Source organism: Dendroctonus ponderosae, unplaced genomic scaffold, assembly GCF_020466585.1.
Source record: "Dendroctonus ponderosae isolate FM_Combo_2020 unplaced genomic scaffold, Dpon_F_20191213v2 Dpon_F_20191213_7, whole genome shotgun sequence".
Lineage (NCBI taxonomy): Eukaryota > Metazoa > Arthropoda > Insecta > Coleoptera > Curculionidae > Dendroctonus > Dendroctonus ponderosae.
In genome coordinates this window covers 12,883,784-12,910,915 of record NW_026018916.1, presented here as the reverse complement: position 1 = coordinate 12,910,915, position 27,132 = coordinate 12,883,784, and the positions used below count along the sequence as shown (strand labels likewise).

Sequence of the window (27,132 nt, the reverse complement as noted above, 5' to 3'; positions counted from 1 at the left end):
TGATCCACATTGACAGGATTTCAGGTCGTTGAAACGGAAAACTAAAATAATTTCACCTAATGAGTCAAAAAGTTTAAGTTTAGATGCGGCTAGTTTGAAAAATGGTGTCAAAACTTACCCATTAAATTGAATATTACTATTCTTATTATGCACATTATTGCATTGATATGCCACACATCCCATAACCATGTGTGCAAATTTAAAAACAGTGCTTTTTAAACAAAAATAAACAAAATATATGACGCAGTATAAAACTCAGCATATAAGCACATGTGATGAACACGACGCGGAATACCTACCTCTGCCCGTCTCTGTCATACAAATCCTCGCTACGGCCCCTAGCATTAGCTGTTTATGGGCGATGCCATTCCAGTTAGTATATAGTTCAATGATGAAAAATGGCTACTTACGTCATAGTAACTAAGAGTGGCACGATTTAAAATGAGATGAGGGCAAAATAGCCATATAAAAACATTAAATTGACAAAATTTCGAAAACTAAACAATCTTGGAATAGACAACTTTACACAAGCTTGCCTGATATTTTTTTACTGAATAAAATGCAATTATCAAAAATGGGGGTTTTCATTAAAAAAAAAATGATTTAGGGCGATTCACTCAACGTCATTTTGAAACTTGTTTTTTTAACCTTTATTCCATTAAAATAAGTCCGTTTCAGCAAGAAATGCGACTCAAATTAAGTAATTTCATAAAAATGCATATGAACGTATTCATGTATGGAATTTTTATTTAATTAACGGTAAAATGTTCACAACGACAAACTACATCACTAACAAAAGTTCTCTTTGATTTACCTTTATTACAATTTTAAATGCAGCTAAATAAATAAAACCAATATTTTACAAACAGTAAATACGATTATGGCCATCAATCATGGTAAATGGTTTACAATTCCTAACTCTAATATTATATAAATAATCCTAATTCATTAGTTACTTCCATTTACTAGCCGTTTTCCTGAATTGCGACTACCTTGCTACGAGATAACAAAAATTAGACATTAAGTTCGTGTAAGTTGAAAAGTATCAAAAAGTAAACTTAATAATTATCATTATTAATATTTAATGGTAGGTACCAGTTTCTTTTACACATTAAATACCTTCAGGTGTACTTTAGAGTTTATGGATTGTTTGGGTCCAAGGGCCACAAAGCGTCATCAACTGTTCGGCCTGCCATCAGCTCATCCCAAATGAAACGCCAAGTTTTCAGTCTTTCTTCGAAGTACTCCGGGGTTTTCTCAGGATCAATTTCTTCATCACTGTTGGGTTCTCCTATCAAATTTAAAAGGTTTAAATTCAATAAAACGGTTGACTCTTTAAAGCGGCGTAGTTAAATATTTTCCAGAACTACTAAAATACGTAGTGCCACAAATAAATAGCATGGCATATTTATCCATACAGATGCCGGCTCGACTCAGGGTACCAAGACGTAAAAGATCTTGAAAAATAAAGCAGTCTAGCGGGCCCTGGAAAAGCTATGATTTGATTCCGATGAAAAACGACTGATTATAGCAGATTCTATAGTTTGAAAAACGTCATCACCGGTCGGAGCTATCAAATCAGTCGACTGAGTTTTCAATAATTTGTCTCAAGATACAGGGTGTTTTTTCAGTGCGATAGAGTCCATTATTTCCGTTGGTGTTGTACTTTCGAAAAATAGTTTCATATAAAAGTTGTTGACGCACAAAGTGCGCACATTTTAAAAATATCCTACATGATACAGAGTGTCTCAGAAAAGCGAGGCAAGATAAAAGTAAATTTTTTGAATAGAACTACCCATTCTTCATTAGCTCATGGAATGCAGCTTGAAACGCTGTATATGCACTGTAAATTGTTTTTTTCTTTCTTGCGACGTGTTACTTCCATTTTAGTAAAATTTTGCTTAAAAATATGGTATCTAAAAATTTATTGTAAAAGCAAAAAAAGCAGTTAGTACATTTTTATTTACTCATTTGTACATTTTTTTGTATTTGCTATAATTTACGAGATATTCGACTGGGTCTTTTACAATGAGCCATATATCAAATAGCCATGTTATCAAATCGGAGTATCTTAAGCAACAAAATACACCAAATAGTTATTTTTGAATGAACAACGGATTGTCCTTCGCCTCTTGTTTGACATTCTTTGGAAATATTTGGTAATTTCAAGCTCAAATTAAATGTGTCTTTTTTGATAATAACTATTCAATTATTGGTTTACCAAAAAGACGAAAAATTTGTGACTGGTAAAGTTACAGTGATTTTAGAACTGAAAATGGCTGGAATCTCTTGAACTTATAGAGATGGGCAAACTAAAAATAATGAAAAACGTAAACATCTTTCATTATTTACCTAGGCTTTTTATTATTTTTGTTGTCTTAGGGAGGGAAATATAACTCCTCACTAGGGAAATGGAGTAAATAATAGTGACTTCTCTGGTTAGTAGTAAAAAAATATATTGACACGCAATGTCCATCAATTTTCTATAGCCACATGAACGTTCGTTATGAAATTTCCAATTGGACAATTACTTACCACTATTACTATGCTTAGCAATGCGTCTTATACTATCAATTTCTTTCAGGCCGGTCTGAATATATTCTTGGAAAAACTTGCTAGATTTGCTCAGGAACGGCTCGATGTCTGCTTCGGGATGCTGCTGTATGAAGTCGTATAACAGGTTCAGTCCATCCTTGGTATTCTCTTTGTTTCCAATCTTCTGGAAAATGTCTGTCAACATGTTGTGATTTGCTCGTGACAGTGAATTTTTTTGGGATTGCAGAGGAACGTCTTGAGCTTGTGCAATTTTAAAACTCTAAAATTAAAAATCACCAATTAAACTAAATAATTATTCACTATTCTATAATGATTCTAATAATTACTCTGTATGAAGTTCTTGCACCGTTTTCAAGCAAATGGATATATTTCAACCTACTATACAGGGTGATTCAAAATTGATGTCGTTCCTTTCTATAACCCCTTCCTTAAGGCGTTATAGGTACTGTCCCCCTTGGACAGTACGAGCAAAATATTGATCGAAAATTTCTAGAAGATATTAACAACAGTTGAAAATCGAATTTCAACTTTGTTATTAAGCATTATTTTGAAATGGTCCCATGCTTGATTGGTAGTTTATTGAATTACTTAAGCATTAGAACAGCAAAAACTACCGTATCTACTTCCAATTATGATTTTTTTTATGTTAACCCGTAAACTGACTGGTGAGGTGGGGTTTATCGAACCTCCACTGCAAAAACGGTCATTCTGCTTAGATAAAATTTAAAAAATACCTGCGTCATTAACTATTCGGTAACCTTATTTATTATAATACGTACATATTTCTAACAAAAAGCAAAAACAAATATTTAAGCCATAATAAAATCGTATTGCGTGACATCACAAAACTTATTTCTAATTGCTATAAGCAACCAAACTGAAAATATAGAATAAAATAACTACAAAATCGAGAAAAACGCGACTAAAACTTTTGAGAAACAGAAAAAAATAATTTATTAACAAAATCGAGAGAAGATTTTCTTGTAGTCTATCGAGAGTAAGCCAAATAACGACTCATTGTACAACTTCCGCAAATTGGAGGTGCTACAATCAGCGCAAACGAATCTAGTCTTCTTATCTTTGTTTCTTGGGCATTTCCCACATCTAACTTGCTTCTTCAGAAGCTTTGGTAAATTGCATGGCATGGATTTATCTCGGATCCTTGCAATGGTCTGACTTAATTCACGGGGCAAGCGACTGTTGACTAGTCTCAAATTGAGTTGGGGATGGACAGGCTTATTTGCTAGGGATTTCATAAAGAGAAGCCTTTTTTACTGGAACTTAACTGCACAAATGATATGCAGCAGAAACCTACCTGAGGCAGCTCCAGGCCACAGAAAATAAACTTCTGCGGATGGCCATAGATGCTCCCTGGTTTGTACGTAATCGTCAAATTTACAGGGACYTAGAGTGGGAGCCACTACGAGACCTACTAAAAAGAAAAGCAGCCACGACCTTCGAAAAGGCCGAAAACCACCCCTTTGAGGAGCTACGAAATGCCATAGATTACTCCCCAGAGGACTTCGGGCCCAGGAAAAAAAGGCCCAGATACCAGATGGCCCAATAGGGCAAATAAATAGGTACAAGCAGTAAACTGCAGAGTGCTGTAAGTGTATAACTTGTAGAATAGAGTGATAGAAGTAACATTGAGTAGTGTAGTGCTTGTGTCAAATTAGTAAGATGCCCGTTCTAGCAGCTAGCTAGCATGGAGAGAATGAGAGGTGAAGGCATACGGATGCCAGAGCTGAACTATTCTTACAGAAGACCACAAGTTTTAAAGGATAACTCCTGGAAACTTGCAGTCAAAAAACGGGGGTTTTTTAGTTGGTAGAAATCCAACACTACCTGGTGTCACGGGGCACTGGGTGTCTTCGAGAAGATTTTTATCCTCCAGCCGCCGCCGGGCAAACAAAAAAAAACAAAAAAAAAAAAACTGCACAAATTACTTTAATGGAACCAAACTACACAAATTAAAGTAGATCAACGGATGTGGGGCGAAGTTCTAATCAAAAGCGGTGTCCGACAGGGTTGCATTCTTTCACCAATACTTTTTAACATTTACTCAAACAAAATATTCGATGGTGCTCTGGAAAACTACCCTGAAGGAATGCCCATTAATGGCGTAAGCATAAATAACCTTAGGTACGATGACACCGTTGTATATAATAATAATCAATAAAATAATGATAATCACAATAGCCCAAATAATAAAACAAAAATGAAATAATGAATAAAATGATGATGAATAAAAAAAAGATGTTCACATTGTTTGCTTGACAAGTCGAAACGTTGCAAACAAAGCAGGTTTTCTGCACGAAAAACGAAGGATATTTTGAACTATCGCGGAAGATGAGTAGAAAATTATATTAAGAGATTGTTGGGGACTGTTGGGGAATTATATTAAGAGATGCTGGGAATTCAACAGAAAATTCTACCAAATGTTTATTGATTTCGAACAGGCATTCGACAGAGTATCTAGATCAAAGTTGTGGCAAGCAATGCAAGAACTTTTAGATTATGCAGATTTTTTAATTTCTGAACTTGGATCTTGTATAATAACAGACATCCCCTTACTGACGGTCGTAAAGCGGGCACTCTGTATATACCATATTTTCTATAGACTCGTGCTCGCTCTGCTATTATGAAGAGGATAGTGAGCACAGATAGAGACAGATAGAGGTGTCCAATAAGTTTAAGTTACAGTGTCCTGTACTGATTTACAGATTAGTTAGATTAGATTAAGGAGGGAAATCCCTACTAGAAGTCGTTCTTGTATATTTCAATAACAGTTAAGTACTTGCTAATTGAACAAATTCGCCGTATGGATTAATACTAATAAAGACTTACCTTTAATAGTCGCTGCATATAAGATTCTATATCAGATTCGGCTGGATTGGGTATCTTCCGCAGCAACTGCATAGAACTGGCACCTTTACATTTTACAATGGAATGCAAAATAGTTTTTATGGTTTTTAACGGAGTATCCATGGGCCGCGAACTCCACCACGATGGAGGAAACTTCACCAGGAAATTATGGACATCCAATAATACTCTTTCGTAATCGACAGCGTCACCCCAAGTGGGCATCAGTCTGATCACTTTCCACAGACATTTCATAACCAAGTCTACGTGTCTTTCGGAGGAGTTTTCACTACCAACCTTTTCGATCATTAGTTGAATCAAAGCACTGAAAACGGATATGTAAATTATAATGTATATAAAGACAACAATTTTATTTCGAACCTATTAGCTCTCATCAGCTCAGTTTAGCCTGAGCTGATGATAATAGGCTCGAAACCGGTCCTGGGGGTGCCTGAGGTTGGCGAACCTCGAAACTTGCACTATCTTACATATAATGTATATCGTTTGCATCAATGCTATTTCTTGCACGTTAAAGTTGTTAGAAAATGACAATACATAATTTTCTACTATCCAGAAAACCGTTTCGATCACTGTCTGCTGTCGTATGTTAAAACATAAATTTCCAAAGTGGATAAATAGTATAGAGTATAAAAAGCGTGGTGTTGTAAATTAGCAACAACATAAAAAACCACCGGTTTACTAAATTAAAGTAATCAAAATAATGTTTTGTATGTATCTGTACCGTTGTTCGGGGTGAAATCGGACGGTTTTTTAGTTTTTTCTTAATAAACATCTAATTTTGAAAAGAAAATTTCCAATAAAATAATTTAATCATCCGTGTCTTCTTTGTCGAATTCCATAATAAAACAAAAGAACTTTTCAATTTCCCCTAATTTTTTTTAGATAAAGGGTGTCCGCTTTCCCCCCTATGTGTGGGGTAAAGGCGGACGACGGACGTTAAAAATGGGCTGATCGCCTTGTAAGAGGCGTTTTCTTATTCTTATTGAGTTTCTCTTCTTCTGATGAAATTAAGCACTGGCTCCATATTTCTTAGTTTTTATTTTTTTTTCTAATCGTTTAAGGTGGATTTTGGAACTAAATAATTTTCAGCAGCCGGTCTTAAACTTTCTCGGCCTTGTTGAATATGTTCGAGTGTCCTAGCGACGTTTTGTTTATTGTTCTGACTTCTGATTTTATTGTTATATTGCCTAACTGGTGTCCGCTTTCACCTCAATAAAATGACTTTTTGACTACTAACCTGAGAAGTCACATTATTTACTCCATTTCCCTAGTGAGAAGTTATATTTCTCTCCCTAGGTCAATAAAAATAATAAAAAGCCCCTAAGTAAATAATGAAATATGTTTACATTTTTCATTATTTTTAGTTTGCCCACCTTTATAAGTTCAAGAGAGATTCCAGCCACAAACCTGGCACATAATATCCATTATTATATAAAAGTTCTCGGTGTATAATAGCTTACTTCTCTACCTATGTATATAATATACTATTACTAAAATGCAATTATTTAAGACAAGATAAAATATTTTCTAATGAAACTGTCATGGTTTACTAATAATAGAGGACATCAAAAAAAAAACTCATCTGGATTTTTATTTTTAGTATTTTCTAGTGTGCAACAGCCCCTTTTATAGTTTTGAAATTCTAATAAAAAAACACAATTGATAAAATCTTCACCCTGCGTGCCACGGTGAATTTATCCAGCAAAAATGTAAACTACTAATGATACTAAGAACTTTTTCATTCAACAATTTCCATAATTTCGAAAACTTGCGAATGTACAGGACTGACTAGGAAATGGTCGGTATTTAACGTAATCGCTAAAATAACAGTGTTCCAAACGTGTAACCTGAAACCGTAGTTACAGCTAGCCGATTTAACCGGTTTTTTTTTGAACCGTCTCATGAAACTAGAATTACTGTTCAGTTCTCCAGGAACCAGGAAAAATGTGTTTAATTGCTGCGATGATATAATTTCGCATTTTTAGTCTATAAGTATTTCGTTTCCTGACATTCTGTAATAAATCTGAAAATAAGAGATTTCTGTTAAGAAACTTAGCTCGGGGTTATATGCCCATAACCCACAAACTAAGCAGAATGTGCACTTGCATATGAGCTATGAGCAAACTAAGAGTCTAAGACATAAATTACATCACAGTTCAAATGTAAAATAACAAACGTTTTAAGCAGAATGTGCACCTACATTTAAACAAGCTGGCAATTTTTAACTATAAATTCAGTCAGAGATGAAATAAAAGTTATTGGAATAGTCATAAACGTTGTAAAGTCGACATATTTTTTGAAATTATTTTTTGGTGGTACCAAAGTTAACTCGAGTAATACTTCGTCCAGGTTTGCCAAACACCAATTTTTGCTTGTTGTTATTGTGGATTATTTAATGTGATTGAGAAACGAAATGCGAGACATTATTTTCTAAAGCGGATGCAATCACAAACGCGCGAAGAATTAGAATGAGTAAAAAGCACCTAAAAAAAATCTTATTCTTAAATGTTAATTCATTTTTAAATGAAAATGACATTTTTAAACATTTTTGCATATAAACCGTATATTTTATTTAATCACTCTAGTTTATTATGAGTTTTTTGTTCTTTAAGTAGTTACTTCTGACCTATGTTTTGTTTTTGATTTTAGAGTATTTTATGTTAAGTTTACCAATGTTAAGAATTATGTTTTTAATAAAGGAAATCATTATATATCATCACTATTTCTACTATCATCATCATTCTGCATTTGTAATGAAAAATTTAAAAAGTAACATGTTCCTTTTGGAACCGCATTTTGAAACTAATTAGCAAGGTGAAACTGGAACGTTGTAACCGGTTACAGACAAATAACCGTTTTTCACACCTCTAGGACTGACTGACATTTAAAAACCAAATCACAATTTTTTTTCCAGAATTGTTAACAGCCTCTATTTAACAGGAATTGTATTTTAAAACCGTACAGGGCTGCCACCACAAATTTATAGAAAATAAAATAGGAATATCGACGTCAAACGACGGAAATCGACGTCGGACGTCAAATCGTCCGAATAATCGGACAATTTGACTTTTCCATTGATTCCAACTTTTTCCGATTATTCGGAAAATCGGAGAGATTTTATAGGTTATGTAAATTCAATTTAATTGAATAATCTTCTGTATTTTTACTCAATGTTCAGTTTTCAAGAATGGATACAGAATATTATAATTACTATGTACAATATCGATTGAGAGTATTAGTGTGAGTGGCCATTTATATGCAATTAAAACAGTTGTGTGGAAACAAATCCGCTAAATTCAACAAAAAAAAAACAATAAATGAAAAAAAACGACGGATATATATTAGAGAGATTTTGATTTGATTCAATAAATGCGTCTTCAAGATCGAGAAAAACATTTCAATAACATGAGAATGTAGGAAACGAGCGAGGGAACGAAATGTGGGCTTTTAGGTTAAAATCGCTGATATTGTTACCAATAACTGTCATTGTCACCAACACGATAAGTCAATGTCCCACTTCACTCCGAATGACCGGTACTTTCAAGCATAATGCAAGTTACWAACTTCAATATAATTCAATGAAATTATTATAAATTAAGTTGCACTTACCATATTACATTTGTGTGCGCAGAAAGCTCAATGATCTTAGCACAATTACTGTTGATGACTCTAAAGTAAGCACCTCCGCATTTATCCAGCTTTTCCTCAACAAGTAATGTCAGTAATTCGTTCATAATTTGCTTGATTGATTCGACCCGGAGGTTTGCACCAAGTTGGGGCTTTGAACAGAACTAAAAAAAATGAAACTCGTCACATAACGTTACTTATAGTATATGTATATATAAAATGACTGGGGGAATCAAATTTGATGGCCATTAATGAAATGTTGAGGCTTCCTACTATGCATTACGTGATATGTCACAACAAGACACTGAATGACTTTGAAACTTTCGCTCCTTCTGTAATAGACATGATCCTTCATCTAATAGACATGTTTCCTCAATGATACCTAATGCAACGAGGGCACGACAGACCAAAATCTTATATGCTTTTGTCAACCACAATCGGGCTGTAGTGTGGACGATTTACTTTTTGATGCACTGGAAATACATATTTTTAAACTTATTATTTTAAAATTTATAAATTGAGTGCGATTATCCATTTATCAACTTCGAAAAACCACTTAACTTTTAGAAATTCTAATTTATTAAATGCTCAAAATTTTCTTAGTTTCTGCGGTCTGGCAATGGAAAAGTCTATGCGTAAATTCACCTCTAACTTCTGCAATTGTGACTCTCGGCAGTCCCGGGACAACGTTCCTTATTCTTTCTCTAATGTTTTCAAGTTAATCAGGTTTTGTAACATAAAACTTCCTCTTGAGACTTCATCAGTGAAAAAGTCTATTGGGGCAAGGTCGGGCGACTGTGCCGATCATTCAACTGACCTCCGCCGTCCAGGCCATCTATTAGGAACTACTGTATTTATCCATTCCCAACTCTTCTTGAATAATAAGCTGAAACTCCTCCGGATTGTCCTTTACGATTGTTTGTATCTCCGGATAAATCCGGCTTTGTAATATTTCAGCATAAGGTTCGCCCGGAAGATTCTGATCAAAAAATGTAAGACCGAGAAAATAGTTTCCAGCTGCAATGCCAGCCCAAATATTTACGAGGGCGTTCCGATAAGCACTTAGCCTCCATAAAAAAAACAGAAAATTCTAGAAGTGGCGATGTATTTCTCAACATAGTCTCCTTTTAATTCGATACACTTGACTCAGCGACGCCCCAACGTCTCTAAACCGTCTGAAAAATACGTTTTCTCGCGCTCTGCAACGTAGGCCTCCGTGGTGACGATGACCTCCTCATTCGACTGAAAGTTCTGCCCGGCGAGTGAATTATTCAAGTTTGCACAACAAAAAGAAGTCGCACGGGGCCAAATCTGGACAATACAGTAGATGAGGCAGGAGTTCGTAGTGCAATTCGACCAATTTGGCCCTTCCGACGGCGGAGGTGTGAGCCGGTGCGTTGTCATGGTGAAATAGCACTTTTTTCTTCGCCAAATCGAGCCGTTTGTTGTGCAACTCGATGTCGAAGCGGCTCAATAATTTGGTATAGTAAAGCCTCGTAATCGTGTTTCACTTCTCCAGGTAGTTGATGTAGACACCTTGTGAATTCCAGAAAACGGTGCCAATCACCTTTGCGGTCAATAGGGCAGTCTTCGACTTCTTCGGAGCACGTTTGCCGGGTAAAATCCACTGTTTCGGCTGTTTCTTGGTCTCTGGTGTGTACCATGTTTAGTCGACGGTCCCGAAACGACGCAGAAACTCTTTTGAATTGCGCTCAAACAGCGTCAAACACTGCTCTGAAGTCTCACGGTTTTGCTTGTTGTCCGCAGTCAGAAACCGCGACGCTCATCGCGCAGACAGCTTTTTCAAGCCCAAGATTTCATGCAGGATGTGACCCACGCGGTCACATGATTTTTTTGTTATTTTTTAATTTTTATGATATTTTGCCTTGGAACGACAAATTGTTCCATAGCATCATCCACATCGTCAATTATCATGTCATTTAATATAATATTAAAATAAAAGTTGGATTCTCATGAGTCCGGAATGCGGAAAACCTTCCGACCAATCAGAAGTTTGCCGGCTGCGTTCGATCCGCCCATGCACAGAAGTTCGCAAATTTTAATATTTTCCGCATGCCGTGCGGAAGAGCAGATATTTTTTTCTTAATCGTCCATAGTAGTCCTGGCTGATTGCGCTTGCGCGTTTCACTGCCATGTTGCCGCTATGCACATACTTGGTATTTAACCGCCTGGCGTTGCTCAAATAGCTCAGAAAAAGTCGCTTACATTTTTTTACTTATTTTTTTCTGGTTAATGTTTGTTTGTGTTTAAGATGCAATCTTATAGGAGAAAAAATGGTATGCTGCATATTTTTCTGATTTTTCACAGGCATGTACATAATTAAAGTGAAGGTCATAGACAACACTTAAATATATCTGTTCTTGTTAGAAGTATATGTATGGTGGGGAAGTGACCTAAAGACCCTACTAAAAATATAGAAAGGAATTGTTAGGAGCCCTACTAACAATATACAAGCATTGGAAGTTTTTAAGAATTACCTGCTTGATAGAGATCAGTATTTGAAAATAAATAATACGATTAGTGACCCTTTAAAAATTAAAACTGGAGTCCCCCCCCCAACTATATCGGGCCCTGTTCTTTTCCTCACTTATATTAATTCTATGTCGAGCAATGATTTTCTCTGGCGGTAATTGGAACAACTTAAAAAATATTGTAAAACATTGTTTCAGCACAGTGCATAATTGGTTAAATAGTTTTACGTTGTCGCTTAATGTTAAGAAATCAAATTATATTGCCTTTTCACTAACTGAAGCAAATCGTCCGGATTTTGATAAAATATTAGTAGATGAGGATAAAATGTTAGAATTAAAAGGGRCAGAAAATACAAAATACTTAGGTATTATGATTGACAAGCACTTAAAATGGACAAATCATATTGAATATTTAACAACTAAGATCAGAAAATTGATAYGTAAGTTTTATATACTGCGAGAGTTCCTAAGTTTTAATCTTATTAAAACAGTGTATAAAGCATATAAGCCGAGTCCCTCATTAGATATGGCTTAATGGCTTGGGGAGGGTCTTATGGCTGTAGTTTAGAACCTCTGCTCATAGTTACCAGAATTATATACTTAAAGTCATGTTTAAAAAAAACAGAATATATCCGACAAAGTTGTTATACCAGGATGATATACATAATGTAAAAAGTTTATACATATTCGTTTCTTGTTCATTTAGTCATAAAAACAGTAAATTTAAAATTTTTGTACAATATTCCCACTCTACTAGATTGAATAAGAACAAAGCTCTGCCTAATTACCTCAACCTAAAACCACATTTAATCTAAAATTTATAAATTATATAGGAATTAGGTTTTATAATCTATTGCCAATGGAAATTAGAAATATTGTAAATCAGTCTAGTTTCACTAAACAATGTAAAGAGTATATGATAAAAAATTGTGAAAAATTCGAAAACATGTAATGCAAAAACATTCATACAACATTTTTACTTACAGTGGCCAATTGGCTTAGCTTGGATATCGATGTTTTTAGCACTAGTGCAACAGACTAGAGTAAGGAAATCAACACAAACAGATGTTCTTACATCTAGGTGTTATGGCCTTTTATATTATCTACCCATCTGCACTAATTTAGTCTAAGTTCATTTTCTTTAAATTGTTTATGTTGGAATACAGATTGTAATTCAACATGACAATACCGTGTACGTATGTATTGATGGTTGATAAATAAATTGAAAAATTGAAATTGTGCGATCACACCTGGACTGTGACTGTGCGTATGCAATGCATATTCAAAACGTCGAAAGCAAACTGGCACAAACTTAATCGAAACCAACATCAAGCTATAAGTACGGCAATGGGTTGTATGAGGTCTACCCCCATCCGAGTGTTACTCTCAGAATCGGCAGAAATTCCATTAGACTTGAGAAGAATATGGTTAGCGGGAAAAACAACGACTAAGATCATTGCCAGAAAAGGCGACAAGATCAAAGACCAAATTCTATCCTATGAAATATACAAGATACTCTCACAATACGCCAACCAAATATATAATTCAGAAACAATTCCATGTTACCAATTCCCGTATATACAACATGTAACCAAAATACCAAACATCAACTTACACCTATCTAAAGAGGGGGACAATAGACAAAGATTTGCGAACAACATGAGAGAAATCGCACCAGAATACTGATTAGTCTTTACAGACGCATCGGTAGACCCGAATAGCAAAGCGTGTGGAATAGGATTTTTTGCCCGAACATCACAAATAGAGATAGCTAGAAAACCAAGTAACAGCACATCTATATGCGGGGCTGAAACTTAAGCTATACGAGAAGCCATAAGAGCCATGAAAAGTCACACAACTAAAACAGCAGTGGTATCAGACTCCCTCAGTGCACTACAAACCATAAGCAGAAGTGGGCTTCCAAAGATCAAGAGTACACCACCCCAAACACTACACAAAAAATAGTAGACTATAGAAGACAATGTTCGATTAAATTGGTGTGGGTGCCAAGCCACACAGGAATATGGGGAAACGAAAGGGACCAGCTGGCCCTAAAAGGAAGAAGCCAAGAAGATGTATGCCAGTTCGATCTGATACCGCACACGAACTTTTTATCAATCATTAAAAAAGCTATGTTTTCATAGCATAACTCCACATTTTATGGGACTACTAACAACATAGGCATGGCTGGTGGGTGTAGGGTTCTTTCGATCGATAAGGGAGACCTTTGACCTGGAAGCTGCACAAGGGCTGAAAAGATGGGCAGGTATCACAACGTCTTTGGCAAAACAGCGAAACCACAAGAAATTTTTATTACAACCTAGGAAAAAGGGTATACTACTAACACATCTCTTAAAAACCTCCAAATGTTTGCAGTATATTGTTATAAGTGATAGACCATTTGTGAACTCATGCCGAAACTTACTGACCAACTTCCAAAAGAAACTTCTTAATTTTGAAATAAAATATCATTGGAAAATACACCAGCTAACTAAACAATTGAATAATATAAAAACAGTTTAAATGATAAATTACCAACGAATATCTTACAACAGTTTAACAAGAAGCAACTAAATAGTTACAACCAACAATTCACAAAAACTAGAGATAAGCAATGTAATAAATTGAACAAACTATATAATAGTCAGTACAATGTAGAAGTACCAAACTTCAAGGACAGCAAATGGTTGGTAAACATAATAAGTAAAGTGAAAATACCCATTAATGTCAGTAATGTGTTGAGCATGGGGGAAAAATTTAACTTACCGTACCATAAATATAATTTACTCATTAGGGAGATGATTGTGAATGTTGAGGACGAACGCAGTTATTAATGTGATCACAAATTTCGTCGCATACAATAGAAATAGAAAAATTACCACACATGCACAACAACAAACGCCGCTTAAAGACTTGGCTGCAACTAGGTCTTTTATTAAAGTTAATCTTGATAGTTTGGTTGTGCCCAGAGCAGACAAGGGTAACACCACCGTGGTTATGGACAGGGTTGACTATTTGACCAAAGCAAAATCGCTACTGACTGATGAACAAACCTATAAGCACCTCCCAAAAGACATCACAGTAACGGTACAGAACAAAAACAATAAACTTGTTAAAAAACTTCATGACAAACATGTAATTAATGAGCATCTCTCCAAACGCCTTAAAACAAATAATGGAATCGCACCCAAAATGTACTTTCTACCCAAAATACATAAAGCCAACGTGCCACTAAGACCAATTGTAAGTTTTGTCGGTTCATCATTGTACCAAATATCTAAATGGTTGACAATGCTCCTAAATTGTGCATTTGAGAGATGAATATCACATTCCCACATCCCAATAACTACAGACTAATTTCACTGGACGTTGTGTCGCTCTTTACGAACATTCCAGTTGATTTAACAAAAGAAATCGTATTATCAAGATGGTCCAAAATAGCACCCACCACATCACTAGAACAGAAATACTTTGCCGAGGTGTTGGATCTTTGTACTTCGTACAATTACTTCATGTTCGAAGATTCCTACTACCACCAGATTTCTGGATTAGGCATGGAAAACCCATTAACCCCTATTTGCGCTGACATAGTTATGTCAGAACTACAAACCAAATGTATACAAGCCCTAAGTTTCTCGCTTCCATTCTACAAAGAATATGTTGATGACATCATCACAGCGGTACCAACAGATAAGAACGCTGAAACACTTGAAATTTTCAATAGCTACCATCATAAATTACAATTTACTATCGAATCAGAAAAAGATAACAAAATCCCATTTCTTGACACAGTGCTCATTAGAGAAAACAATTCACTTATGATCGATTGGTACCATAAACCTACTTTTTCTGAAATATTTTTAAACTACTATTCCAAACATAAAATGACAATAAAGATTAACATAATTAGAAATTTGAAAAATAGAGCTATTGCACTCTCAAGTCCGCAATTCCATCACAAGAATGTTGCCTTGATTAGGGATTACTTGTTAAACAACAATTACCCTCTATCTTTAGTTAACAAAACCTTGAATTATAAGTCAACAGACAGGGAGGTAACAAGTAACACATACATTTATCATAAAATACCCTATGTGGAAGGTTTGTCACAACAAATAGCAAAAGTTGTATCTTCGGATAATATCAAAATAGCCTTCTCCAGTTCGAACACTGTTGGAAGATTATTTTACACTAAGACTAAGTCTAAAACACCCACTGAGTTAAATTCGAATATAATATATCAAATACCTATATTGGTCAGACAGGCAGATATTTAAAACAGCGAATATCAGAACACAAAAGAGATTCAGCTAAGACCAATATAACCAACGACACGGCATTAGTAGAACACCAAAGGATCACCAGTAATAACTTCGACTTTGGCAACATCAAAATTCTCGACCATCAGCCAAGGCTAGTAAATCGACTAATTAGTCAATCAATTTTCATAAAAACTAAAAACTCTGTCAATTTTCGAAGAGACACAGCGAATCTGAGTGAAGCCTATAATAGCCTTATACAAAAGAATAATATAAACAACTAAAACTAATTTCATATATACTAATGGCTGAAAAATGAAGCTTTTACAAATGCAAAAGAGAAATTGTGAGTGTGTGGAATATTTCATGTTCTTATCAGCGAGATATTCTTCGCAGCCTTCCAGAAAATCTAAAACAGCCAGTCTAGTAATACACCTGCCTTGAGAAGCATGTTACCCTTGAGCAAATATGCCACTGACTTTATAGGTGAGTGATTACATAATGAACGTATTTTCATGATTGTGTCTTCCGAAACCTACTTTTGCTTTTTGTATCACCAATCGCTGTTTTGCGCCCATTTAGACTTTCATTTTTTACCAACTTAGTTTCGTCCTTTGTTCACCGCTTTTTAATCTTATTGACATGAGATCATTGTTTTGAGTGTGTTTTATAGTTTTGACCGCCTGACCGTTTTTATTTGATGTAATCTTAAACTCTTTTGAGACGGGACAGAACAATGTCACACACTAAGTGTTAAAACTTCACCAGGCTCTAGGCTAAAACCCCTCTGTTTTCCATTTTAGAGCCCTAAAGATGACTTGAATTAAGTCGAAACGTTGGCCCATGAAAAAGTAGTGTTTTATTTTGCAACCATCCGTTGACTGAAAATCCCACTATCGAAAAATTAATTACTGATTAGAGAAGCTGGCTGGAACAAATGGAAGGAGACGTACAAATGATGGCCACTGGACAAAGGGAAACACAGCCATGCCCGCAAAAAAACTTTAGTTCTTTAACGTTAGATTTCTAAGCAGAGCTTTAACCACATACATCATTAGAATGTGATCTAACCACTGTTTGAGCGCAGTGCACTTACACAAATTGGGAATAAAAAGTTCACCAACCTGTGAATGCGGAAAATATGGGGACCTGGATTATATTATTTTTAAGTGCAACCACAATCCTAGCAGATACCAAATATACCTACTGGCAGCACTAGACAATGTATTCGTCAAATTAAAATCTTTAAATTACCTTAAACAATTTCCGCGCCAGCCTAAAGAACAATTAATCGGTAATGTAAAATTGCGCAGATAAGGTGGGTTTGAAAAGTCAAAAGTCAGGGATATTCCGCGAAAGTTATTAACATTCTAATAATGAATCTTAAATGTGCCACGCCCAGTGATTTTTTAAACAACTGCAGCACTTTCAATAATAAAATTTTTCCAATCAGTTCCAATTCTGAATGTTTACGTTCCGTGCATAGTGTTTAGTTGTGTGGTTGTGTTTCATTAATTATTTTGTGGATTTAAATAATTTATAGTTTGTGTTAAACTAAAAAATGGYTTCAKAAGGATTCCTTAAAGCGTCAACAAACAATTTACCATGTGTACATATTTTTATGGTTACCGAACTTTTAAAAACCGACAAACGCTTTAATTCAGCCGAATTTAAGGGTGTCAAAGCAGCAGCGTAAGTAAAAATCCGTAAATTCATTATTAGTTACTCTCTCCTTAATAGACTAATCTTTCTTCAATACATATAATTTCACTTATTCAACTTAACCTAACCTATACACATGGCTGCTTTAAAAGTAAAATGAACTCTTAAATTTGTATTTTGGACATCACGAGAACAATTCTGAACGAGAGCATATTCTGTCTGCCTCATCATTAGCTTTTTGTTCGTACTTTCATTAAAATGATCCTCGCAACCAAAAAATGTTGATTTTGATTTAGAAACATCACGTCTAGCTGCTTTGAACCATAAAACTTTACGTGCATAATCATGGGGAACGGTTAAGAAGCGTTTGTTTGGAGCACTTATTGAGATATTCTTGCATCCTGGCACAAAACACCACTTATTTTGTGATCCATACATGTCACTATTTTCCATTATGCCGATCATATCATATCGAAGATCATAATAATAATCAATAAAATAATGATAATCACAATAACTTAAATAATAAAACAAAGCTGCGAAAACAACAAAATAAAAACGAGACACTTTGTTGATATGACCTGCTACGTCACAATCGGGATAGGCAATCGACGATACGGATTCGGCGTTTTTGGCGGAAAATATCATAACTAATAACTAAAATAATAAGTCAAAACGGAAAATAAACTTACCGCATCAATATTTCGGAAAACATTCCTGTAAATCTTTGCAGCAGTGGGATTTGTAAGCGGATCTAATGTACGGAGATACTGTAACAATGATGTGATCGCCTCAAAAAATTCATTTTCGTGTTCTGGAAAGACTTGAACTTTAAGCGGATTGTTCATATATTCCAGGCATTGCTCCACACCCTACAAAGACGCGTGGAAACAAAAGTTGCGATTTTAAAATATCTTCTGTATATAATACTCACTTGCAGGCCAAGAACTAAGTTCTGCGATGCGATGAGTTTTATTGATCTGCTAAGGTCCGGATCGGAGCCGGACCCATTTGGACTATTGCTTACTCTGGTAGTCACCGGTTTTGGAGGAGACAATGGCATAATCCTGAGAAACAGAAACAAAAATACAATGCTGTAGCTTTTGCATGTAGTTCTTAGAAGTAATGCCATCATACTTCTGTATTAAGAGAACCGAGGTTCGTTCTTAAACCAACTAGAAATCAAACTTTGCTTGTCTAAGGTCTGCATTAAGTTGGTTTTTGAAATTGAATTGTTTCCTATTCCAATTGATTACGCTATAGAATGTGTTATATTAGTTTCCAGCTCGCTTCCTTGTCTGTCTGTTTCGTTTTCCTATCTATCTGTGTAAATTTTGAAGAAGGATTGCATGAAAACGTGCAGTGTTATAACACTAATAGAAAGCTGGAGCTAATATTAGCATGTTACCATATACAGTTTTTGATATATGTCAATTGTTTAAGACATTTTTTGTATATGTCAATTGTTTGAAGCTATTACAGATGTCAAGTGTCAAGAAAAATGTGACATGTGTTAAAAAAATGCTATTACATATGTTTACGGAACAAACTATATCTAAGGAACGGTTCTAAATTCAAAACTTAAATTTGATAGGTAGTTGCCTAAAAGTCCAAGCTAACTCCCCAGAAGACATTAGGATACCTATTTTGTAGCATATGAGTGCATGCTGATATGCAGGACTCATATTTTGGAGAAGTAACCCAGTTCATCTGCTTAGGGTAAGTGGTAAAGTTTGATTGTCTTGGTACAAAAACGACTACAACTGTTTATTTGGTAGCTGAAATCAACTGATCTTTTTTTGAGCTGCACGGATTTTTTGACAGCATTTAACTTTTGCGAAAAAATATTTCGGTTCTCTTGTCAACTGACACATTCATTGCATTCAAGTGCATCGATTTTTAAAAAAATCAGTTAATTTCAGCTTCCAATTCAAAAGGTCCGGTAGTTTTTGTACCAAGACACGTTCAACACACGATTATACCACAGGAAAAAATGCACAGCGAGTTTCATTAAAATCAATCGTTAAAATACCGCGATATTAAAAAAACTGTATTTTGAAGATATTTGACTCAATGACTCAAGCAGAGGAGCCTGGCATTTTTTAGAAATAAAACTTTAACATAAATTGTATGATGTTGCATAAAAAATGTGCGCTGTAAGACTACCCGACTTTTGCATCACACTGTATAGAAAATTTAAACTAGGCATGTTCATACAGTATTTTCTATCAAAAAACATCGTTTACAAGCTACCGAGGGCTGCAACATTATTGCAGGACCATGGAAAATATACTTTTTCTTGATCCCCTGGTGGAAAGTACGTACTTTCGCCACCGTTCTTGATGGCGAAAGCCTCACTATTACCTATTACAAATTGTCTGCATCCTGTGTGGAAAGTAATAACTTTCGCCACGCACGTTGACCGCTTGAATGTTTGTGTGTTTTGACATTTTGAAAGTTTTTTTCCTTACCATAAACCTTACACTTTCCCGGTTAGTTTCCACCGAGGATCAATAAAAATAGTATATGGTTCGCTAGATTAAAGTCGAAGACCCGCAACTGCGTGCATGACGCCCTCGACTTTGCTTCGGGCGCCAACTTCATGCAATAGCGGATCTTAGACTTTCGTCCCTTGTACCGAAATTACTGTTGCCGCCACATAGAAAACTTTACATTTAACTACAAATTATTTATCTAAAAAAATATACGGATTGTTAATTAAACGGTTTGCATGGTTCAAAACCTAAATTGTCAGCATCCCGTATTCGCTTTTCAATCTGAAATGAATTTGGTCAAATGCAAAGTGACTTTTTTCGTAGATGAAAAATCACTTTGTTTGTAAAGTTCGCCCGTTTCCCAGCCGTTGCTTGAAACTGCTGAGTTTTTGGGCTTTTTAGGCCGCCGCAACAAATAATTTCTTAATCATGTACACTTGTTGTATAACCAAGGGAACAGATATTTTTGAAGCTGTGACTAAGGTAGGGTCAGACTACGGGGTTCGGGATTCGATAAATGTTGAATATTGAATATTCAATATTGAATTGAATATTGAATATTGAATAATATTAATATTGAAGCATTAGTGCAGGTTGACCCAACGTCGTAGTGCGTAATTCGTAAAATTTAAGCTTTTTAAGGATGGTTTAGCCAGTTTCTTAATTTAATCCTTAATGTTTACAAACGTCTTGCGTCGTTCCAATATAACTTTAAATGTTATTTATATCTTGTTTTATTAAGTCTGTTTGCTGTTTGTTGACTCAACAAAATCAATTATATCAAAGAAAATGATTACAACAGAAAAACACTATTGAATCGGCAAACGTATTTGCTTGAAGTATGTCCTATTAATGACCTTCTTGCTTATCTGGGTTTAATTTTAATTCACTTTACTTTTCAATGTTTTGCATGTCTTTTGTGAAACGTATGTTTCGCCTTTGTAGCATCTGCTCTAGCTAAAAACTGGTAAAAAACTGCGGTAAATTTAGAATAAAACTAAATAATAACTAAGGAAATTTTACAATTGGTTTGGAACGTTTGTAAGTAAACAATTATACAACTTCGACCGTAGACGGTAGATATTTTAGGGAAATATCGGGAAATTATATTAGAATAGCAAAAAAACGCTTGTTAGTATATATATAGAATCGAAACATTTATTTTGGCTGATATCATTGTAGCTTCTATGTGTAAATTTTCTGTAAAATTACGTTTGTGAATTAAGAACTTGGGTAAACGGTCGCATTTAATTTGGGATTTTATGAATTAAGTTAATTATTCCATTTAAGAGTAAAATTACGACGTTGGGTAAACTCGCACTTAGTAAAAACCGACATTCCCAAATTTCGCACAATTTTTTTTAATTTGATAATTTTTGAATAAATTAAAATAATTATGCAAATGCATGTTTCCTTTATACGAGCTAGGAATGGTCGGTATTTAACGGAACCGCTAAAAGAACATTGTTACAAACGTGTAACCTGAAACCGTAGTTACAGCTAACAGATTTAACCGGTTGTTTTTGGAACAGTCTCATAAACCCGAAAAAGCCATTCGCAACAGCACAGAACCGATGCGACACCGCCGAGCATCTATCTAGCTGCAGCCGTTCGCCAATTTAAACCGTCTCATAAAACCGAAACAGTTGAGCGCACTTCGAACCAGCTGCAGCCGTTTGCCGATTAAAAGGTTGTTTTTGGAACCTTCTCATAAAACCGTAACGGCGGTGAGTACCAGCACAGAACCGATGCGACAACGTCGAGCGATTTATCCAGCTGCAGCCGTTTGCTGACTTAAACCCTGACCTTCTTTTTGGAACCGTCTTATAAAATCTAAACAGTTGTGCGCACTTCGCACTAGCTGCAGCCGTTTGCCGATTTAAACGTTTTTTTTTGGAACCGCCTCATCAACCTGAAAAATAGTTCGAGTCAGCACAGAACCGATGCGGCATCGTCGAGCTCTATCCAGTTGCAGCAGTTTCAGTAACCATTTGTCAACGGAAAATATGTATAGTGGCGTGTTGCCTTGATTAATGTGTTTATCACTTTTCGTTTATACGAACGTTAATTAATTTTTAAATGAAAGTTAGATTTTTAAACATTTTTTGCAAATGAAGCGTATAATTTATTTAATCAGTTTTTATTTATATATTTTATCTAGTTTATTTCCAGTTCTTTTGTTCTTTAAGCAGGTTCTTCTGACCCATGTTCTGATTTTGATTTTAGGATATTTTATTTTATCTAAGAGCTTTAGTTAAGAATTATTCTTTTAATAAACTAAATCATTATTTGTCATTAATATTTCCACCATCATCATTGCGCATGTTTAATGAAAAATTTAAGAGGTAACATGTTCCTTTTGGAACATTACCAATGTGAAACTGGAACGTTGTAACTTTGTTACAGAAAAATAACCGTTTATCCCACCTCTAGTCATTGTATAGGACACCACTTGTTTAGTAGGACGGTCCTTTTCCAGGTTCAGAACCAGCATACTCGATTTTTCAGTTATTACGTTAAGCGAAACTGAAACCTTAAATAGTCAGCATTTATTAGAACGTTGTTTCAATAACGACATTTATATCAAATCAATTATATAGATTGGCGACCCCAAAGACACTGTTAGAAATGGAGTGAAATCACTGTTAAAGCAAATCACCGCAGTTTTTCCTGTCAGCCGACTATGCGTCTATGTGATGGAAGGGGTCAAGTCTAAGAACGCTCGGCAAAGAGCTGAATGCCTCGAAGTGATGGCTATGGGGTGACCGTTTGTCAACCGAGTCTTGCTATCTGCCTTAAAGAAGTGGCAAAACAGATATCCGACAGGGACAATTCTGTGAGAAATGCCGCTTTGAATTGTGTGGTTTAAGTGTTCAACATCGTCGGCGAGGTGTACAAAATCGTTGGAAATGTAAGTATGGCTAGGAATAAAGGGTGTTCGGAAAATGAGTTAGGCTGATTCTACATGTTAAAATAATTGTACAAAGTCATGTCACAAAAATTMGAAATCTGAATGGTTTCCKAGTTACAGCGCATCAAACTAATTTTTCCCCCGTTCTGAACATTTCTTCGTGGATCAAATTTAAAACCGGTGCATAGTGATCAATTTTTTCCCATTTCGCCACTAGATGGCACTTGTAATCCAAATTTAATTTTCCGCATATCTTCTTTGGAACGCCAAATGTTAAAAGTCAAAAAGGAATATGTCATTTTAAACGACATCAAATACTAGACAAATAKGTGCTCTTCACGCAAMTCGAAAAACATCTTCGTTTAGAAGCAAATCGACAATAAAATKTTTATTGCTTCAAGCCAGTAACATGTTTGTTTTGAAACTTATTACCACCGTGAAACTGGAACGTTGTAACCSTTGTTACAGAAAAATAACCGTTTATCACACCTCTAAGGCCCGTTTGCACCGTTGAAAATAAGCTTGGCTTTGCCATTAAGCTCAGCTTTAAAATAAAATTGGTTTGCACCACAGTATAAACCAGGCTTACATTATTCAAAGCTCGGCTTAAATTAAGCCGTCAACTTTCGTGGCTTATGGTGTTAAGCGGTAAATTCTAACCTTCGTATTCCTTCCTCATACATGTGGCGAAAAATGTTAAAAGTAACATGTTCTTTTTGGAACCGCATTTTGGAACCTTTTACCACCTATTTACCAACTATTTACCAACGTGAAACTGGACCGTTGTAACTTTGTTACAGAAAAATAAYCGTTYATYCCACCTCTAGTACGAGCATCCCATACCATCCGCACYTATCAAAACTCATAAGTTAAAAAAGTAAAAAAAAAAAAAAAATAAGTTATAAAAACATAAAGTTTCATACGAAGTATTTTATGATGCAMTCCTCCTAACCGCAGTTTTTATTAAGTGGCTCTTGCAGTTCTACCCCATCAGGGCTTAGAGTTAAGTTATATTTTAGTAGGACGTCCTCGAAAAATATCAATTTTGCCTTCGATTTTATATAAATTTATACAGATTATCTGCACTTTGATTGTTCCTGTTAAAGTAATTTAACTATTATTAATAAATTTTATCAGAGCTGAAGCAACCTGATGCAAGGAAGTGCTGATTTCCTGATAAAATAATTTCATGCGCGCCCATGACCGGTTTTACTGGCTATAGACGAAAAATAGCAGTGTCAAAACCTACACATTATTTCGCCCATGCTTCGGCACGAAATTAGTTGCTGCCGCAGATGTTTTTTACTCGGCACAGCTGCTGCAACTAATTAATTTGACATTTTTTATACAAAACCAGTTTATCGAAATTTTTCTGTCGTTAATTTCAAGATTTACATATCTGAATAACTGTTATTAAAAGAGGTGCTCGCTAACCGCGATGGAAGCTTTTTGATGGGCCATCGTGCATATAGCTGCGCGGTAGTAGAGAACATGTGTAGTATTACTTACACTTACACTACTTATATTTCATTTTTTTTACTTTGAAATGCCAATAACTTGCATACACAATATTATTGACGTTGTTACACATACTTACTTGACTTTGTTATCGAAGAAAGATGGCATTTTGAGTTCTTCGCTCAGAAAACCGTAATCAACTTCCACAGTGGGAATTCGCTCGTAATACGGAGTAATCTTGTCCAAATCATTCATAATCTCGGATTCCAGTTTAAACGGTCCTTGAATTTCCTTCTTCGGCTGTTCAAAAGGAACAGCTGAAGGAAGCCTAATAAATCGTAAGTTTGCAAAATGTATGATAAAACTGTTTTTTTAGTAGTAACTAGTAAAAATTTTAATTGGTTTTTAATTCATTTAAATATGTTAATTAAATATAATTAAATTCCTTACAAAGAAATTAATTGTTATTATTTATTCAAAAATACTGCAAGCACCTCAGATGAAGCAGAAATACTAACTTTATCATCAGTTTAATATAACTAAAGAATTTCAAAACCTTTTTCTTGGGTTTCCACTCAAAATTTTTGTCATTTAGAGACAGATTTTCCTCACTTCATCTATAACAGATTTAAAACAATTTCGAAATTTTGGTAAATAGTAAACCTACTCACGCAAATAGGTATCTAAATTTTAACTCTAATCACCCGATAATGATATGTATATTTATACAGGGTGATTCAAAATTGGCGTTATTCCTCTGGAGGTGTTGTCTGGCGCTGTTATAGGAGTACAGAAAAAATAGTAATAAAAATTTGATGTTATTAAAAACTCAGATATTTGCAAAAAACTAGATCAGAAGGACTGTGGCAACAATGTTTTTCAAGGTAATCTGCCTAATTGAAATTACGTAAATACCTGTTCTTTCGTAATTATTAAGAACTCCGCTAACCATGGATAAACTGAAGCAAAGAAAATAAAAGAGACAATAACATGCGTTGAGGTTAGGATAGCGGTGTCACCTTGTGGTCAGTGCTGCAAATTCGCTGTGGGTTTACATTTTGTGAAAAAAGCTTCAAAATAAGCCACAGTTTGACAAATCCTTGTTATTATTGACAAATGCTGTCTATCTGGAACTATCTGTTAATGACAAAAACCATCATTGCCGCTTTGACTTTACGTCAAAAAATTGTAGAAGAATACTTTTCCAATAGGAATCAAAAAATTTAATTTCTAAAACTGACAAAAAGATTGTAATTTTTCTTTTCGAATGCTTAAGTATTTCCATAGGCTACCAATCAAACGTGGGACCTTTTCAAAATAATGCTTAATAACAAARTTGAAATTCGATCTTCAACTGTTAATATTTCTTCTTCTTGAAATTTTGAAAAAAAAAATTCAATATTTTTCTTGTACTCTCTAAGTGGACCCCTATATACCCTTAAAGGGRATGACGCCAATTTTGAATCACCCTGTGTAAAGAATGCAAATGATCAATATTATCAGCATGAAGTAAAATACATCAAATCGTAACTGATAGATTACTTACGTGGGCACCGGGACAGAGAGGGGTTCCTCTTCGACATCTTGATCCTCATCACTTTTAAAAACCGTAGTGTCATTGCGACTGCACACTTTTTTTGTAGGTAGTGGCACTTCTGGCACACTGGGATTAACCTCACTTTTAAGTATCACCGTTTTTCGGCTCGTTCTCTTAATTCGCTCCTCTAGTAATGACATGTCTTTATCGGATATCTAAAAATTACAATTCAAATTTAACTCCAAGTCAAAATTGTTATATTTCGAAATAAATCAATTTTTTTAAGAACGGTTATTTCTTCTCTTAAAGTCGCAGTACCAGTGTGACCCTACATTAAAAAAAAATAAAGATGCATTTAGATGTTAATATAAGTTTCTATAAAATGATAATTAAACCAAAGCCTCGCTCACATATCCGCAATTTTCTTTGAAAGTGGTGTAAGTACCTTTTGATAAAGAAATAGTTAATGATAAAAATTAATACAATATTATAATAATACAATTTATAGTAATGATAGTATTACTGTTCGATTTAGTCTAAACTTTGGAGCTCGATTTGAATGCAAGATTTGAATATTCTCGATTCATTTTAATTTAGTGGTTTTAGAGCACAAAAGCTTATTTTAAATTGAACAGTAATACACTAATTATTATAAATTGTTAAAACAAGTAAAAAATCAAACAAATTAAAAAAATCATTGTCGATTTGCTCCTAAACGAAGAGGTTTTCCAGTTGCGTGAAAAGCACATCTTTGTCTAGTATTTTCTAATGTTTAAAATGGCAATTTCTTTTTGACTTTTGACATTTGGCGTTCCAAAAAAGATATGCGGAAAGTGAAATTTGGATTACAAGTGCCATGTAGTGGCAAAATGGGAAAAAAATTGATCACTATGCACCGGTTTTCAATTTGATCCGCGAAAAAATGTTCTGAACGAGGAAAAAATTAGTTTGATGCGCTGTAACTCGGAAAATATTCAGATTTAGAATTTTTGTGACATGACTTTCTACCATTATTTTAACATGTAAAATCAGCGTAACTCATTTTCAGAACACCCTTTATTCCGAACCATACTTACATTTCCAACCATTTTATACACCTTCTCGCCGACGATGTTGAACACTTGAACCACACAATTCAAAGCGGCATTTCTCACAGAATTGTCCCTGTCGGATATCTGTTTTGCCACTTCTTTAAGGCAGATAGCAGGACTCGGTTGACAAACGGTCACCCCATAGCGCTCAATCATCGAAC

The 27,132-nt window shown here is 34.9% G+C and overlaps 1 protein-coding gene across 1 annotated transcript in view; it reads right to left on the bottom strand.

Annotated features, from left to right (window-relative positions):
- Positions 1-723: 723 nt before the first annotated feature.
- The window catches only part of LOC109542357 (protein mini spindles), a gene marked incomplete in the record, with an annotated part of 50,541 nt that continues 24,132 nt past the window's right edge, over positions 724-27,132 (bottom strand). Inside the window, 9 exon segments of the mRNA XM_048668048.1 lie at positions 724-1,291; positions 2,536-2,815; positions 5,404-5,743; positions 9,049-9,230; positions 18,172-18,351; positions 18,414-18,546; positions 24,483-24,671; positions 25,890-26,095; positions 26,957-27,132. Of these exon segments, the coding sequence (XP_048524005.1) occupies positions 1,140-1,291; positions 2,536-2,815; positions 5,404-5,743; positions 9,049-9,230; positions 18,172-18,351; positions 18,414-18,546; positions 24,483-24,671; positions 25,890-26,095; positions 26,957-27,132 (1,838 nt within the window).